We start from the raw sequence: 15,717 nt of genomic DNA, 5'->3' as shown, positions 1-15,717 counted from the left end.
GAGTGATGATAATAATAATAATAATAATAATAATAATAATAATAATAATAATAATAATAATAATAATTTATTATTTGTACCCCGCCCATCTGGCTGGGTCTCCCCAGCCACTCTGGGTGGCTTCCAACAGAGATGAAAAATACACTAAAATGTCACATATTAAAAACTTCCCTGAACAGGGCTGCCTTCAGATGTCTTCTGAATGTCAGGTAGTTGTTTATCGCTTTGACATCTGATGGAAGGGCATTCCACAGGGCGGGCGCCACTACCGAGAAGGCCCTCTGCCTGGTTCCCTGTAACTTGGCCTCTCGCAGTGAGGGAACCGCCAGAAGGCCCTCGGAGCTGGACCTCAGTGTCCGGGCAGAACGATGGGGGAGGAGACGCTCCTTCAGATATACTGGACCGAGGCCATTTAGGGCTTTAAAGGTCAGCACCAACACTTTGAATTGTGCTCGGAAACGTACTGGGAGCCAATGTAGGTCTTTCAAGACCGGTGTTATATGGTCTCGGCGGCCGCTCCCAGTCACCAGTCTAGCTGCCGCATTCTGGATTAGTTGTAGTTTCTGGGTCACCTTCAAAGGTAGCCCCACGTAGAGCGCATTGCAGTAGTCCAAGCGGGAGATAACCAGAGCATGTACCACTCTGGCGAGACAGTGTGCAGGCAGATAGGGTCTCAGCCTACGTACCAGATGGAGCTGGTAAACAGCTGCCCTGGATACAGATTTGACCTGTGCCTCCATGGACAGCTGTGAGTCCAAAATGACTCCCAGGCTACGCACCTGGTCCTTCAGGGGCACAGTTACCCCATTCAGGACCAGGGAATCCTCCACACCTGCCCGCCTCCTGTCCCCCAAAAACAGTACTTCTGTCTTGTCAGGATTCAACCTCAATCTGTTAGCCGCCATCCATCCTCCAACCGCTTCCAGACACTCACACAGGACCTTCACCGCCTTCACTGGTTCTGATTTAAAAGAGAGGTAGAGCTGGGTATCATCTGCATACTGATGAACACCCAGCCCAAACCTCCTGATGATCCCTCCCAGCGGCTGCATGTAGATGTTGAAAAGCATGGGGGAGAGGACAGAACCCTGAGGCACCCCACAAGTGAGAGCCCAGGGGTCTGAACACTCATCCCCCACCACCACTTTCTGAACACGGCCCAGGAGGAAGGAGCGGAACCACTGTATGACAGTGCCCCCAGCCCCTCAAGACGGTCCAGAAGGATGTCATGGTCGACGGTATCAAACGCCGCTAAATGATTGAATTACACTTTTATGAAATGAATAGCATGTAGAAGACAGGCTGAACAATTTAGCAATATAAGATGTAAGCCTGTATACACCGTTTCAAAGCCATAATTAAGTTTCATTGACATTCTGCACTTACTTGCCAGCTAGACCACCTCCTGGTGGTAAGTTTGGAATATTCTCTGCAGACAAAATGCGCATTACATGAGCAAGATCCGGCATTCCTTCTTCGCCCGACTTCTCCATAATTTCTAGTTAAAAGAAAATGCTCAAATTATTACAACCAAGAGGAGACACAGAAAACCCTACACGTGATACTCAATGCAAATATCTCAGACCTGGTACAAATACACGTGCACATCAAGAACTATATAAAAATGTTACCTGCATGAAGGTGTAGCAAAATAATACACTCAATAAAGTGTTTCACAACATGTAGCAATTGTTTTCCATATATTTAAAAAAGGGATGGACAACTTGTTATTTTAGTATCAGTCTGAAAGGTTGGCTGTGTTCCAAACCAAAGAGATTACAGCAAAACTTCAATGCATCAGCCTATACTGTGGGATTGTATGTGTATATTCCTTACTTTTGGGCACTAGTTTCACACATGCCCTAGAAAGCAAGCTTTACAAAATGACCACTAAGGATGTGTGTGTGTGTGTGTGTGTGTGTGTGTGTGTGTGTGTGGAGGGTATGTGTGTGGAGAAGAGATGCTGAGCACCTAGTATACGGAAGGCAATAGTTTTGTGTTCATGCCCACTTAGAAAATTGAGGTAGTAGTGCACAATCCAACACTGATTAGGTTGGAGAACAGAATCAATAGGAATATTCCTGTTTTACTGCTCATATTAGAGGTAGAAAAAAATTACCAAGGTCAGCATAATTCTCCAACTTAGAAATGCTTGACTACACAGCTAAAGTGATCTCAAGTAGACATTTTTGGGCTTCTCATTCCCTATCTAGAGAATTCAACTTTATAATATTTTGTACATGGCTGCAATGCAGTCATGGTCTCTCCCAAATAATGGCAGATGTACGCACAGGCACATACAAACACTTCTCCAAGGTGTTCTATTTGCTATGGAAACTCTTGTGTGTAAAATCTCATTTGCACAGTTATTATGATCCTGACATATTTTTAAATTATATAGTAATCTAAATAGGAAATTGCGTATTGGACTAGCAGTGCAACTTCTAAGAAATATGGAGAACAAGACGCTCTGAAGCTTCACAGCTAGATCTTCTCTCACACGGATTCCATGTCTGGAGTTTTAAAATTTCATCTGTCCCAAGCAAGATTGCCTATCTAGTTTAGTAATATTTTTCCAGTTTTCATTACCATTTAGAGAACTGCATTTTCATTTCATCCTTCTACCTTTTTCCTTCAACCTTCTTTCAGAATTGCTTATTTATTTTGACATCCAGCTCTCTGGCTCCATTCATCCGCTCTACACTTCCTTTTATCATCACTGCCACTATGATGCTTACCTATATTCCAACAATACCTTTCTTTCCTCAATGAAAAATATGAGCTAATATATTAAAGGATGCTATTCTTCAATGAAAACTGACAGAAGGTTCAATCAACCACCTGGTGGCTTTAGGTGGGAAATATATTCAACAGAAGACAATGTTGTATAAGCAGTTTTCAACTGGCTTTTTCTTTCTAGCTCCACCTTCATTCCCCCCCCCCCCGTTCCTTCATCATATTAAAGAGCCCCAATAAAATACAGCCATTACCCTTGTAGTTACTCTAGAGCTTACTTGGACTCCCATGATCAAGCTATGCTCAACTATAGAAGTCTTAGTGCAATAATTCTTATTATTTGCCTTCACATTTCATCCACATCCAGTTCAAAATCCAGAAAGATAAAATAATAGCAGTTAATGTGCTGATTTATAGAATAAGGAAATAAAACAAAAGAAAGCTGCAAATCAAGACTGGGTCAGTTAAGACATTCTTCCACAACAAAAGGAAGTACACATGATTGGTGACTACTATTTATAAAAGTGCATTTAAGCTGTAGGTATTTTCTCCTCACTGTATCTTTACACCATAGACACACTTCTCATCTCTTTTCAACAGGTTGACTATATTCACATAAATGTACACAAAACTGTGGAAAGAATAGTTTTGTTGTTTTCAAGGGTGATGTGCAAGTTCCAAAAACATCCCTCAAACATTCCTCCCACCAAAACTTGGTAACATGTGAATTCTTGATTAAACCTGAAAGATTAATTTAAACACCCAACGCAAATAAAAAAATCTAAGTTACTCTATGAAGCTTTTTAACACATTCCCTTGTTACGTGAAGTCAAGAAATCATATTGCCCCAAAGGATTTTCTGCAATCCTGTTCTATGAAAAATTAGGCAAAACTACAATCTCTACATCTATTGGACCACAGTTCCAATTCAAGCTACTTAATTAAGAAAACAATAGACATTTGTCAATGGCCAGAGTATTTATTGGAATTAGGCGAAATCTGAAGTGAAAGAAAAAAGTAAGGGAAAAATAAGTCTGCTCTTCTGAATTCTCTTCTGTTTTCTTTATATTCTTCTATCTTGAAATAAAAGTCCTTCAATACTCTAACTCTCATTTCTTGTCAAGTATGTGTCACTTAAAGTTGTTACAGTTCATCCAACGTACAGGACATTGAATGACTTGGGCAATTCCTGTAGAGAAAAAAATCAAAAGCAGCACACATAGGGTTGAAAAAATATGGGTAACTTATTATGTTGAATATTTCGGCTTAACACTATACATGAGCTATCCTGTATATGAAACTGTCTGTGGTAATAAAGACACCGCCCCTCCTTTTAATCGGTTTGATGCATCATGATCTATGGTACATTTTGAACATATTGCATCTTAGAAGTGCTCAGCCTAGTGGCCAGACAAAGGTAATTATTCCACTGAAGGAAATAATGCATTTTATTGCAATTACCAAACAGTAGTTCTTCCTGAAAAACATAATAAGCTAGGCTTTTAAACTTCTGAAGTTATGCGGCACGTGGGTCCGGTTATGAAGCAGAGTACAGAAATGATACTAAAAATCTCCTTACTTTTTGCACCAATGGAATGGATCCCCCTAGACTGGGGACAAGCTCTAGCAAGCTTCCCGACAGTACAAGCACTTCATGAAAGGGCCCTTCACAAAGTCCCTCTTGCAACAAGTTTTGTAGTATAAAATGTAATGCTCCAAATCCCCACAATGTGGGACCAAGCAAGCACTGATTGTAGCAAATGTATTTTGACATGTAAATGCCACAAACATTTGAGCCCATTAAGTTTCTTGGTTGTTAGGAAAAGCACCTATAAAGCTCAGAAGCATGGCCCAACAACCACTACCTTTGGAGAAGAGTTAAGTAGGGGAATGTGCTGTCAGTGTGGATTCTTGCAAAAGTTTACAGAACTACAGGCTGTTAAGTGGCGTACTTGCTCACTTCAGGCCATTCAACCAACTTTACCACAAATGAAGTAAGATTAACTTAAATATGAGTACTTTTAATCAATAGGGATGTGCTCAGCCATCCTCTTGTAAGTGTACTAGAGAAGCCAAGCTTCCAACACCACTCTTTAAGGAAACCAGTGTCCTGTAAGCAGAGGAGTAGAATAACTAGCACAATAGCTTCCATGAGTTGCCTTTACTGTTTTGCAAATTTAGTAGCAATTATTTTTTCCTCTAACTACACTTTCAAATTTTGAGTTCTTTCCTCTGAGGATGCAACTTTCACGAAGAATGTAAGTTACCAAACAAATATTTAAAGATAAAGAACTTCCAAATTTAGTATTAATTGGAAACTGCTGGTCTATGGCCGTAATAAACTGATGATTGTATTAGCTGAATTTTGTACAATTTAGTTATAAACTATTTAATGCCAGTTCTATATGCATGCCTTTCAGGTTCAAAATACTTATTTTACAAAAGGTGGAAACTGAACCAATTCAGAAAGTGATAGATATATTGAAATGCAAGATTCCCTCTGAATTCCTGATTATGATTTACATTACTTTCTTTGTCTAATAAGACAAAATGCATGAAACTCAACTTACCTTTATACTTAGCTCTCAGATTTTCCCCTTACACACAAACCATTCTGGCTAAGCCTCTCACATAAACTTCTCTATACCACAATAATCTTAACTTCAGTGTACCTGCTAATAACAGAGTTTATATTGGGAATAAATACATGATATGTTTGGCAGGTTGTTGTGAAAGATTTTCATTCTTCTCAAGATTAAAGAACCACACTGAAATGTCAAGGAGGTTTTTGTGGAGATCTAGTCACTATATAGCCACTGTGCAACTAATTTTCATTTTGCATGCCATTTGTAAACATCATTGCAGAGGTTGTTCTTGGGAACTTACAGGCCTGAAATTATTCAGTTGCCCTACCCCTAACTCCCCATAATAAAAGAAGTGCCAGCTGGATCAGGCCAAAAGGCATCCTATGTCCTGCGGCCAACCAGATCTCCATGAGATACCCACAAGCAGATTCTGAGTACAGTGGTGCCCCGCAAGACGAACGCCTCGCAAGACGGAAAACCCGCTAGATTAAAGGGTTTTCCGTTTTGGAGGCGCTTCGCAAAATGAATTTCTTTATGGGCTTGCTTCGCAAGACGAAAATGTCTTGCGAGTTCTTGCGGGGGTTTTTTCCCTCCCCCCCCTTTCCTAAACCGCTAAGCCGCTTATCAGCTGATCCGCTGATAAGCCGCTTAACAGCTGATCGCTAAAAGCCGCTAAACCGCTAATAGCGCTAATCCACTAAGGTGTCAATGGGCTTGCTTCGCAACACGAAAAAAACGCTATACGAAGAGCCTCACGCAACGGATCAATTTCATCTTGCGAGGCACCACTGTACAGTGACAGCCTCTCCACTTGCAATGCCCAGCAAATGGTGCTGTGAGGCATGATGCCTCCAACAGTGAAGATAGAACATAGCATTATACCCCATAAGTCTTGTCTCACTCCAGCAACTTCTATGAGGAACAGGAGAATGGCCTCTGTTTGAGTGGAACAATCTAGGGGTAAGCCTAGGAATAACCACATACAGTAGAACTTGCAGAAGGGGAAACATAGGATGCAGCATGGGATGGGATCCTCTCCATGATGCTATCATTTTTTTTTCCCAAATGGAAAATAATCTAGCCTGAATGCACTATTTTCCAATCTGCCAAACTTCCTCCTTGCTTTCATATAGGCAATAACAAAATAACTTAACTTTCTTCCCCATTTTACTGCCCATTCACTCAGTCTGGAGAATCCTTTGGAATCCTGTCACAATCTTTTTGTATTAGTGACTATGAACAATTTTTACTATTATCAGCAAACCTGGCTGCCTCTATGTTCACATCTAATTCTAGATCATTTTTGAACAAGTTAAAAAGCACAAGTCCCAATACTGACCCTTAGGGGACTCTACTTTCTTCATTTCTTCATTTGGGAAGCTGTCCAAGTAGGTCTAGGTTAGGTAGCTTCCTGCTACCTAACCAAATCCTGATCCACAAGAGGACCATTCCTCTTATTCAATGACTGCTAAATTTACTTAGAAGTACCTTGCTGGAAGCTTTTTGAATGTCCAAGTACACTATGTCAAGTGCTTGTAGACACTCAAATAACTCTGAAAGATTATTTAGACAGGACACTGACAAACTGGAACGTGTCCAGAGGAGGGCAACCAAAATGGTCAAAGGCCTGGAAACGATGCCTTATGAGGAACGGCAAAGGGAGCTGGGCATGTTTAGCCTGGAGAAGAGGAGGTTAAGGGGTGATATGATAGCCATGTTCAAATATATAAAAGGATGTCACATAGAGGAGGGAGAAAGGTTTTTTCTGCTGCTCGAGAGAAGCGGACACGGAGCAATGGATCCAAACTACAAGAAAGAAGATTCCACCTAAACATTAGGAAGAACTTCCTGACAGTAAGAGCTGTTTTGACAGTGGAATTTGCTGCCAAGGAGTGTGGCGGAGTCTCCTTCGTTGGAGGTCTTTAAGCAGAGGCTTGACAACCATATGTCAGGAGTGCTCTGATGGTGTTTCCTGCTTGGCAGGGGGTTGGACTCGATGGCCCTTGTGGTCTCTTCCAACTCTATGATTCTATGATTCTAGGACTTGCCCCTGCAATAGCCATGCTGGCTCTGCTTCAACAAGACTTGTTCTTCTATATGCTTTATTTTATATTTAACAATACTTTCCACCAGTTTCCCCAGAAGAGCTGGGGAAGCTGTCACACATCATTTACATGCAAGTTATCATCAGTTCTGCTGGTGGCCCTACCCTTGACATCTATGCATTGAGCATGTGTAACTATACAGAAGAAACCAATGACTAGAGACTTTCAGATTCCCCTGTGTAGACATCCACACTCAGTGAATGGATCTGGGGTGTGGTCAGACTTGGGAACCTTCTGGACATGGGGGTAGGACACTTCTACTAATCTAACATATCAAACAATTAACATGTATTATTTGTGGTTCCCCTGCAGACCAGGATTTAAGGCAGGGATTGCTGGGCAGGTACAAACCATAGTTCTCCAGATTAAATGCAACAGTACAAGCCTCATTCCTATAGTACCAAACATGGCATGGTTCTGCATGTGAACTGACCTAGATAAGACACACAATCTTATTTTCTCAACAACATGCAAAGGTGCAAAACCAGGTAAGCTTATATAGGACTTTGTGGCACAGCAGTCAATAAACAATATAAATTATGCTAGACAATCAGGTACATTTGGGTAGCCATGGGGCCCTCCAAGTGATGTTGGACTCAATTCCCTTCAGTTCCAGCCTGCAAGTCTCACCCAGAGAAGGACAAACTAGCCAACCCACTTAAAAAAAATTTGAAGATAGCACCCAGATTAACATTCTCCAAGAACCAAAACCAAGTAGACAGATGAAGTAGGTGGCTGACTATTCTGAACATTTAATAAACTTGGTATATTCAGCAAAAAGTGCTTAACATTGAGACAAAATACTGCAAGGCGTGTGCACATGGTGGACTGATCCCATCATGAGTCACACTGAGCCACGAGTGAGAAACCTGAACCAAATGTCAGTGGTTTGTAAAGATGACTTGTTAATTTGAGCAAGCTAAATCTATGGGTAACCCCAGGAAGTGTTATGTCTATTATTTTGACTGCATTTTGAATGGAGAATATATTTATCCACGTTTTATGTCTGTGCTAATAGGATTCTACTGTATTTGTAATGTCCTATGTCTACAAGCAACAGATATTTATTGGAATTGGATTGGGAGGGACCAGAGATTGTGTACCCACATCTGCTGCTGACAAGCCTACCCACCACCATCAAGTCAACTCCACCATGCTTCTGGCTAGCCCACTCTCCTATTCACTAGCCATGCTTCCTTATCTGATGTCAAAGTGGCAGCAACCCAAGTACACTCTGGCATGCCCACCCTAAATATCAGTTTGAGGAGGGGTGGGACTGTAGCTCAGTGCTACATCATCTGCTCTGCATGTAGAAGATCCAGTTTCAATCCCTGGCATTTCTGGATGTAGCCAAGAAAGATTCTTGTCTGAAATTCTGGAGAGTCAGTCTGTGTAGGCAATACTGAGCTAAAACAGTTGCCTCACCTGGTATAAGGCAGCTCCCTATGTCTTGAAGGGGCCCTTTCACAGAGCAAGACACTGTGATCATCCACAGTGCACCTGCACTGCTGCTGCTTTGCCATAACAGTTTAAGTAACTTTAAACATTTATAGTTAATTTTAAACAGTATTTGGCACTATTGCAGCAAAGCAGCAGTGTAGGACCCCTTCTTCTGAACACTGAGATCAGAGGTGGTTTTAGGGCAGCACAACCAGTTCCCCAGAGCAGAAAGCGCAGCCAGTAAGCACTTGCCCAGCTACGGGAAGGTGGTGTGGTAGTCCTGAGGGGGTCCTATAGTTTCCTTCCCAAAGTCTAGTTAACACTTACCCAGCTTTGGAGAAATGGGAGGGGCCCTAGGACCCCACTGGAGCCCTCGTGCCCTCTTTCCAAAGCCCAGGATGGCAAGAGAGTTGAGAGGGGGGCACCTAATTTGGGCCTAGCTCAGGGCACCATAGTACCAAAGTCTGTCCCTGCTGAGATTCCCAGGACTGTAAGCTGGAGAGAAGGAGACCACAGTGGGAAGTGGACAGCTAAATTCCACACTGACCTAATGTTAGGCTGTGAATTTTCCAGCTGAATTAGTCTATATATTTTTCCAATGCCATTTCCATTCCTGATTCAGACAAGACTCAAGGTGCCCTGATAATGGTATAAACACATACTTCTATAGTTCAAGAACTGCACAAAGGTAAGCAACTTGGGCATATTAGGTAACACCCATCTAGATAATAATTTTCCATTCCATTCCACCCAAACACTATGCTGTATTTTCTACAGCATTATGACCAGACTGTATAATAAGTTAACTAACAGCTCAATTACCTGCAAGTGTCCCTAAAAACTAATGCTTTTAAACAGTAACTTATCTCAATGTAGACTTTTTAGTACTTGAAAAAGCTCATCCATGCACTATTCTAACAACTATCCTAGACAATGTTAATACTAAATAAAATATTTCATTTAACCCTTGAAATAGGTACTGTCATGAAGACATATTTCATCATCTAGTTGATCATTATTCACCCCATTCCAACTCACAAAACTCTTTCACCACACTGTTAAGGACAACAAACACATTTAATTTTGTACCCAGTCAGGATCTGCAAGGAAGCTTAAGAAGCTAATAAAAAAGTTTACAACCAACCATTAGCTCAGACAATGCCAAGTACTGTATCCAGGGGAACTTCTAGGAGTTAAATGAAGAGATTCCAAGAAAATGTTTGATAAGCAGGTCAATTCTGCAAGCTTACTGGGTGATGCTTTCAAGATACATCCTTTAACAGTACATTGCAATAGTTAAATCAAGGAAAGAAACAGAAAAAAACTGAAAGCCCCATACACAGATGACCCAAACAAATAAGACTTGTTCAAATAAGACAGTGGCCCTTTGAATTCAATGTTGCATCTGCCTCTTCAGTAGGTGCTTTATAGCATGAAGTGTGGAGCGTAGCCAAGTACCCTAAACCAGTTCCCCCCATTATCAATACAGACAGGAACCAAGCCTTCTAACTAGGGATCCCTTCAGCCTATCCTGGTCAATAAGTGAGAGCAATGCCTGCTGAAACCTTCATGGTCAATAAGGGTATCTAATGGCTGGGGGGAAGGAACTTTAATTCCGGTTCATAATAAAGATTGAAGGCTTATGTAAAAAGAAATCATACATATTTATAGTAATCTATACGAGGTGCAGACTTTAGCTTCACATGGTGCACTTTTCACTGTTTGGTCACAGTTTTAATCTTTCTGGGACTGAGTACAAGCAAGGTGTGCAGACCTGAGTTATCAAACATGAGCAGAAACATACACTTGGTTGAAGATGCTGTCAACACATTTCCACATCTTACTCCATTATCAGAGGTGATGCGGACAACTTTTCTGAGCATTATTTCCATGGATTTTTTTTTTGTTGTTGTTGTTTCAGAAGTTCATTACTGCAAATACAGTATTAGGCAAGATTGGCAATTTCAAAATTGTAACTATCATTTTTTAGGTCCTCATGCCTTGCAAGTATGCCTAATTCTTTGGTTTTCAGTTTAAACGGTTTTCAGTAGCTTTTGGCCATATCCAATGCTGCTGGTTCACTAGAACAGCACTTTCACTTGTGCAGAAGAACTTTCCACTCTTTCCTGTCCCCTACAACTCCCCACACTGCCTCAAAATCTGCTCCAGAGGATTGGATGACCCTCCGGAGCAGATTTAGAGGGTGTTCCACTGCACAAGTGCAACTCCACAAGCAGAGCACTGAATAAACCCCCCCCCCACCTTCAATTACTACAACACGAGGGAAGTATATGTTATTGTACTTTAAATTTTTACAATTACAGTATTCCAATAAGGAATTATATGTAATATAATGTTTAAACTACATTAAGTGTGTTTTAATTTCCTGCCCTTGAATATTTCAGGTAAAATACTTCTGCTGTATTGGGGCAAAATATAGTATGGGGTATTGTAAAGCTTTGTTTATTTAATACAAGTAAAATAAATATGCTAAATTGTATCCTATTCTAGGGCATCAGAATAGTTTTCCAATGCAAATGGGCAATTCTCTGATGCAAATAACCATATCCAAATTAGCCTAATTTGCCTAGGAATATCTTGCAATTCAAACCTTTCCAAAAAACTTAGTTATGAGTCACGTTTATCAGCCACTCTGGTTTAAATAGAGAACCTACAAAACTTCACAAAACAGAACTGAGGGGGGAAAGTTGGTTATTGATTTTGTGGGTCAGAAAGCAAAAGGAGAGCAGCGTCAAATTAATATGAGTAGGTGGAACTAGAATGGTAAGTTTACACCGGTATTCCTTTCAGTTTCCAAAAAATATATAAATGCAATATTCAAAAGTCCATTATGCAAAATAGTAGTTTCTATTCTCAAGGTCTGAATGTTAGCCTTCCACTTCTCCCAAAATATATAAAAGTAAAAGATACTGAGGTCTTTGAAAAGCAATACCAGCTTCTCTCAGAACATTTAATACTGGCATTTATATGAGGGGTGGGAAGCCTGTGACCTTTCAGATGTTGCTGGACTAAAATTCTCTAGATCCATGACCATCACCTGGGGCTGATAGGAGTTCCAGTACAGCATCACCTGAAAGGGCACAGGTGATGTATCCCTGACTTATACCCAAGCCCCTAACCTCCTTCTACCTTGAAGATACTTCATTACTTGCACCCTCTTCTATGAACAGGATGTAAGCTTCATAAGAAACACTTCAAAAGGAGGTGGGGTAGGGGGAAGTGGCTTACCTCTGAAGTAATTTACACTGAAAATAGCCTGTACTCAAGTAAACTTGGTACCATATACTACCACAAAAATATACCATCAAATGAAGGTTTCTGGCTATTTCTCATCTCCCAATTAAACTTCAGGTTGATTTAAAAACATTTAGGCACACAGATATTTCATAATTCAACTCACTACGTTCCTGAGTAAAATCTCAGGTTTGTAAACACACACCAAATATGCACCAGAACTTTGAGTATATTTTAACCTTCCAGGCAGCTATTCTTATGTAGAGAAAGCTTACAAAATATGAATGGTGGTGTTGCCAGTTCAGCATATCAAGCCACATACACCAATCCAAATTATCCCATAGCTACAGTAGCTGAAAAATATAAGCCACTTTGCCTGGCAGCCCCCTCCCCCTGTGCACCCTAAAAATCGGCTTGAGGATTGGAGGACTCTCTGAAAAAGATGGGGAGGGAGGTGCAGAAGTGGGAAGAGAAGAAGTCCCAATGCATCTGCTGGCACGATAGTAGAAACTGTACCATGCTTTAAAACGTTACCACCTTGAACTACTAATAATTGGCCAGTGGGCAGATTTGCAAGATAATGCATATTCTTCAAATAAGAAACTGAATTTTGGAGCTGAACTATCTGTATAAGCCCAGACAAAAATACCAGCAATTACACTGGGTTACTCTCTGGATTCCTGTGGTTCAGATGTACATTTATGACCAAAAATTCTCTTTAGCTGTACTAGTGCTATACTCCAGCGAAATTTTGATGAAAGCCCTATAGTTGCTTCTGGGAGCTTGGTTGTGTGTTTGTGTGCATCACCAACTAAAGGAAGCTTCTAATTCAGAATGCAATTTCTTACCTTCCACCCGTGATTCCAAGTGCTTATCCAATTCTGCATCTCTTTTCACTGCATCATCTGAGACCTTAGGAGCATTTGAAAAGCAAACTAGAACAATACTCATGTTATCACGACTTCCCTATATTTTGGGAGGAAAAAAATAGTACAAATTTGAGATTTAGCTTCTCTCTTTCACAACTTCAGACCACCTGATTATTCAGTGTAAATTTTTAAAAATCTTAAATACTACTGGTTTGACATACATTTCTCATGTGTCCTATTGTGGTTAAGAACGTATTTTACTTTATTCCTTGTTATCTATTTCCACCTTAATTTGCACAACCATTAGTAGAAAAGAAATGCTGCACCATTCATTGACATTCCTTTTAATATATTGATAATCAAAGTTCATTTAAAAACATTTCAGAATACTCAAGGAAAAAGCTGCTCAATTCTGGCAATCCAAGCCTTCTACATTCATCTTCTGAATACTGAGAAACATTGTCAAAAATAATCATTTTCAAATGTACTAAGCTGCACTACTGAAGTTGGATTTTATCAATCCTCCTTCAAAATCATAAATCCAATAGCTGGGTGATCTCCTAACAAGCTTACAATTGCATGAATTTGCACTGACTTATTCTTTACTGGGAAACTATCCTTTCAATGCTATTTTACTAAAGGATAGTTTTCTGATTTTGCAAAAAAAGAAAAACTTTATTCAATTATTTGGAGAGAAAGAGTAAGTTGCATACCTTGTGTAAACAAGTATCCACTACCCAATTGCACACTTTTTCCAGATCATCCGATACTTCAAGCCTAGACTTAACAAATTCACAGAGCTCCTCATTGCTCATTACATCCCAGATTCCATCACAAGCCAAGACAATAAACTCATCTTCTTCTGCTCTTACAATTTCATAAACCTCAGGTTCCGGAGAAACAAGTTGTTCTGTAGGACCTTTGCCATCCACACATTTGTAGTCATAGTCCCCCAGAGCACGAGAAACTGCTAACGAGCCATTAACACGCTGGATCATGACACTCCCTCCTGCATTCTGGATTCGCTCTTTCTCCCTTGGATTGCAAGGCTTGTGATCCTGTGTCGAGAAGCAGACTTGTCCATTCCTATAGAGAACAGCACGAGAGTCTCCACAGTTGATAAAGTAAATGTGCTCAGGTGAAATCATAACTCCCACTGCTGTTGAGCCACTCCTGTCCATGCCATTTCTGAGGTCTGAAAAATTGCGCATGTACTCATCAATTTTCAAAAAGCCAGTTCTGATTCCACTCTTTACATTTTCCACTGAAGGTTCAAGAGCAGAGCCGGGCTGTTCTGTTCCCCTGAAGTCTTCATTGTTAGTGATGTGTTCTAATAAGTGGTTTGAGCAGTAATTTGCCACACGAGATCCTGCATGACCATCATAAACAGCAAAAAAGGACCAGTCCTCTAAACCATGAGGAATTCCTACAACAGCTGTGTGAGCATCTTCCATTTCCACTCTCCATCCTTGCATACTGCTGAGGCCATAGCGCAGCCCATTTCCTGCCCCATGAGCATTATGCTTCTCAGTTTTTGGTTTATCCAAAAATGCACCCATGTTTACCTAATTTGCAAAGAAATCTGCAAAACAAAATTTGACCATCAATACAAGTAGTATCAAGTAGAAATCATGCAAAGAACTGTTTGAATCATTCAACACAACCTGATCATGGCTGCGAAAACTATGGTGAACAATAGATTGTCATGGCAGACAGAAAGACTACTAATATCTGCTGTTTATTGTCCTTATCCTTTCTTTTTAAGTATTATGAAAGCAAGCTACTCATGCAGACCTCTAGGGACTGTAGCATCAGACTGTAGGTGGGAAAGTAACGAACATGAAAGCTCCTCCATATAAAAAACATCTTGTCTGCAACCCTGTACCCCAACGTACTGTTTTCCATGTGTAAGGGGAGGGTGCTGTATTTGCTTCTTTAAACAGAAATTAGCAAACATGCTTACTTCTCAGTTACAGCCAGTATAAAGTTGTACAGTTAAGTGTTACTCCACTGGACTCTTATGAATGCACAGATTGTCTCATGGCTTCCTTCCCTGAATCAAAATTGTATGTCGTTTACCAATTAAATGCACCCATTATATAGCTGGATTACAGAAATTTATTGATTACGATGGTGCTATGGCATTCTAAACCAGAGCTTCCATGGCCTATACTAGCATACAGATGTTTGATTAATTCATTTGTATTGAAATGTTAACACAAAGGAAAAAAAAGTAAAAAAATAAAATAAAAGGTCTTCCAACATAAACACAGAATCTTATGTTCCCCGCAAGCAGGCCAAGCTACAATTTAAAAAGCTGCTTTTGCTTCATGTACATCTACAGGTATACAGTGAATGTTGACACATCTATATTTTTTTTTTAAAAAAATGTTTCTTCTTTGCTTTTCTGTTATATCTCACCAAGAACACATACTATGTTACAGTCATGCACAAAATGTTAAGAAAGACAATTGCATAAATATAAATCATGAACAAGTAGTATTAATAATAACATAACTACATTCTTTCAAGTTATTTAAATCCTATATCTCTTTACTTTTAATTCCCTTCCACTCTTTCCATGGTTTCCTATCTGACCTTTTAACTGCATTTATTTACTCTTCTAAATTATTTTCATTATTTTACGTAATCTCATGTTGTAACATATACTGCTGAGTGTTTTTTCCAACCTGTTATGATTATTTTCTTGTTATAATACTTTCCCAT

General features: G+C 40.0%; 1 protein-coding gene across 8 annotated transcripts in view; it reads right to left on the bottom strand.

The window, feature by feature from the left end:
- PPM1B (protein phosphatase, Mg2+/Mn2+ dependent 1B) overlaps positions 1-15,717 on the bottom strand; it is a 42,462-nt gene that overhangs the window by 9,898 nt on the left and 16,847 nt on the right. For 7 of the 8 annotated variants that reach the window (XM_083733711.1, XM_083733713.1, XM_083733709.1 and 4 more), the window contains 3 exons: positions 13,704-14,572; positions 12,970-13,087; positions 1,387-1,498 (listed from right to left, as the gene is read on the bottom strand). In XM_083733711.1, coding sequence (XP_083589837.1) covers positions 1,387-1,498; positions 12,970-13,087; positions 13,704-14,549 — 1,076 coding nt within the window. In that variant the 5' untranslated portion in view covers positions 14,550-14,572. Of the gene's footprint in view, positions 1-1,386; positions 1,499-3,695; positions 3,926-12,969; positions 13,088-13,703; positions 14,573-15,717 lie in introns of those variants that run through there. The other variant, XM_083733708.1, reaches the window with a different exon arrangement.

This window comes from Podarcis gaigeae, assembly GCF_964106915.1.
Source record: "Podarcis gaigeae genome assembly, chromosome: 3".
Lineage (NCBI taxonomy): Eukaryota > Metazoa > Chordata > Lepidosauria > Squamata > Lacertidae > Podarcis > Podarcis gaigeae.
Note: the sequence above shows the minus strand (reverse complement) of the source record. Positions and strands in the feature narration are given on the sequence as shown.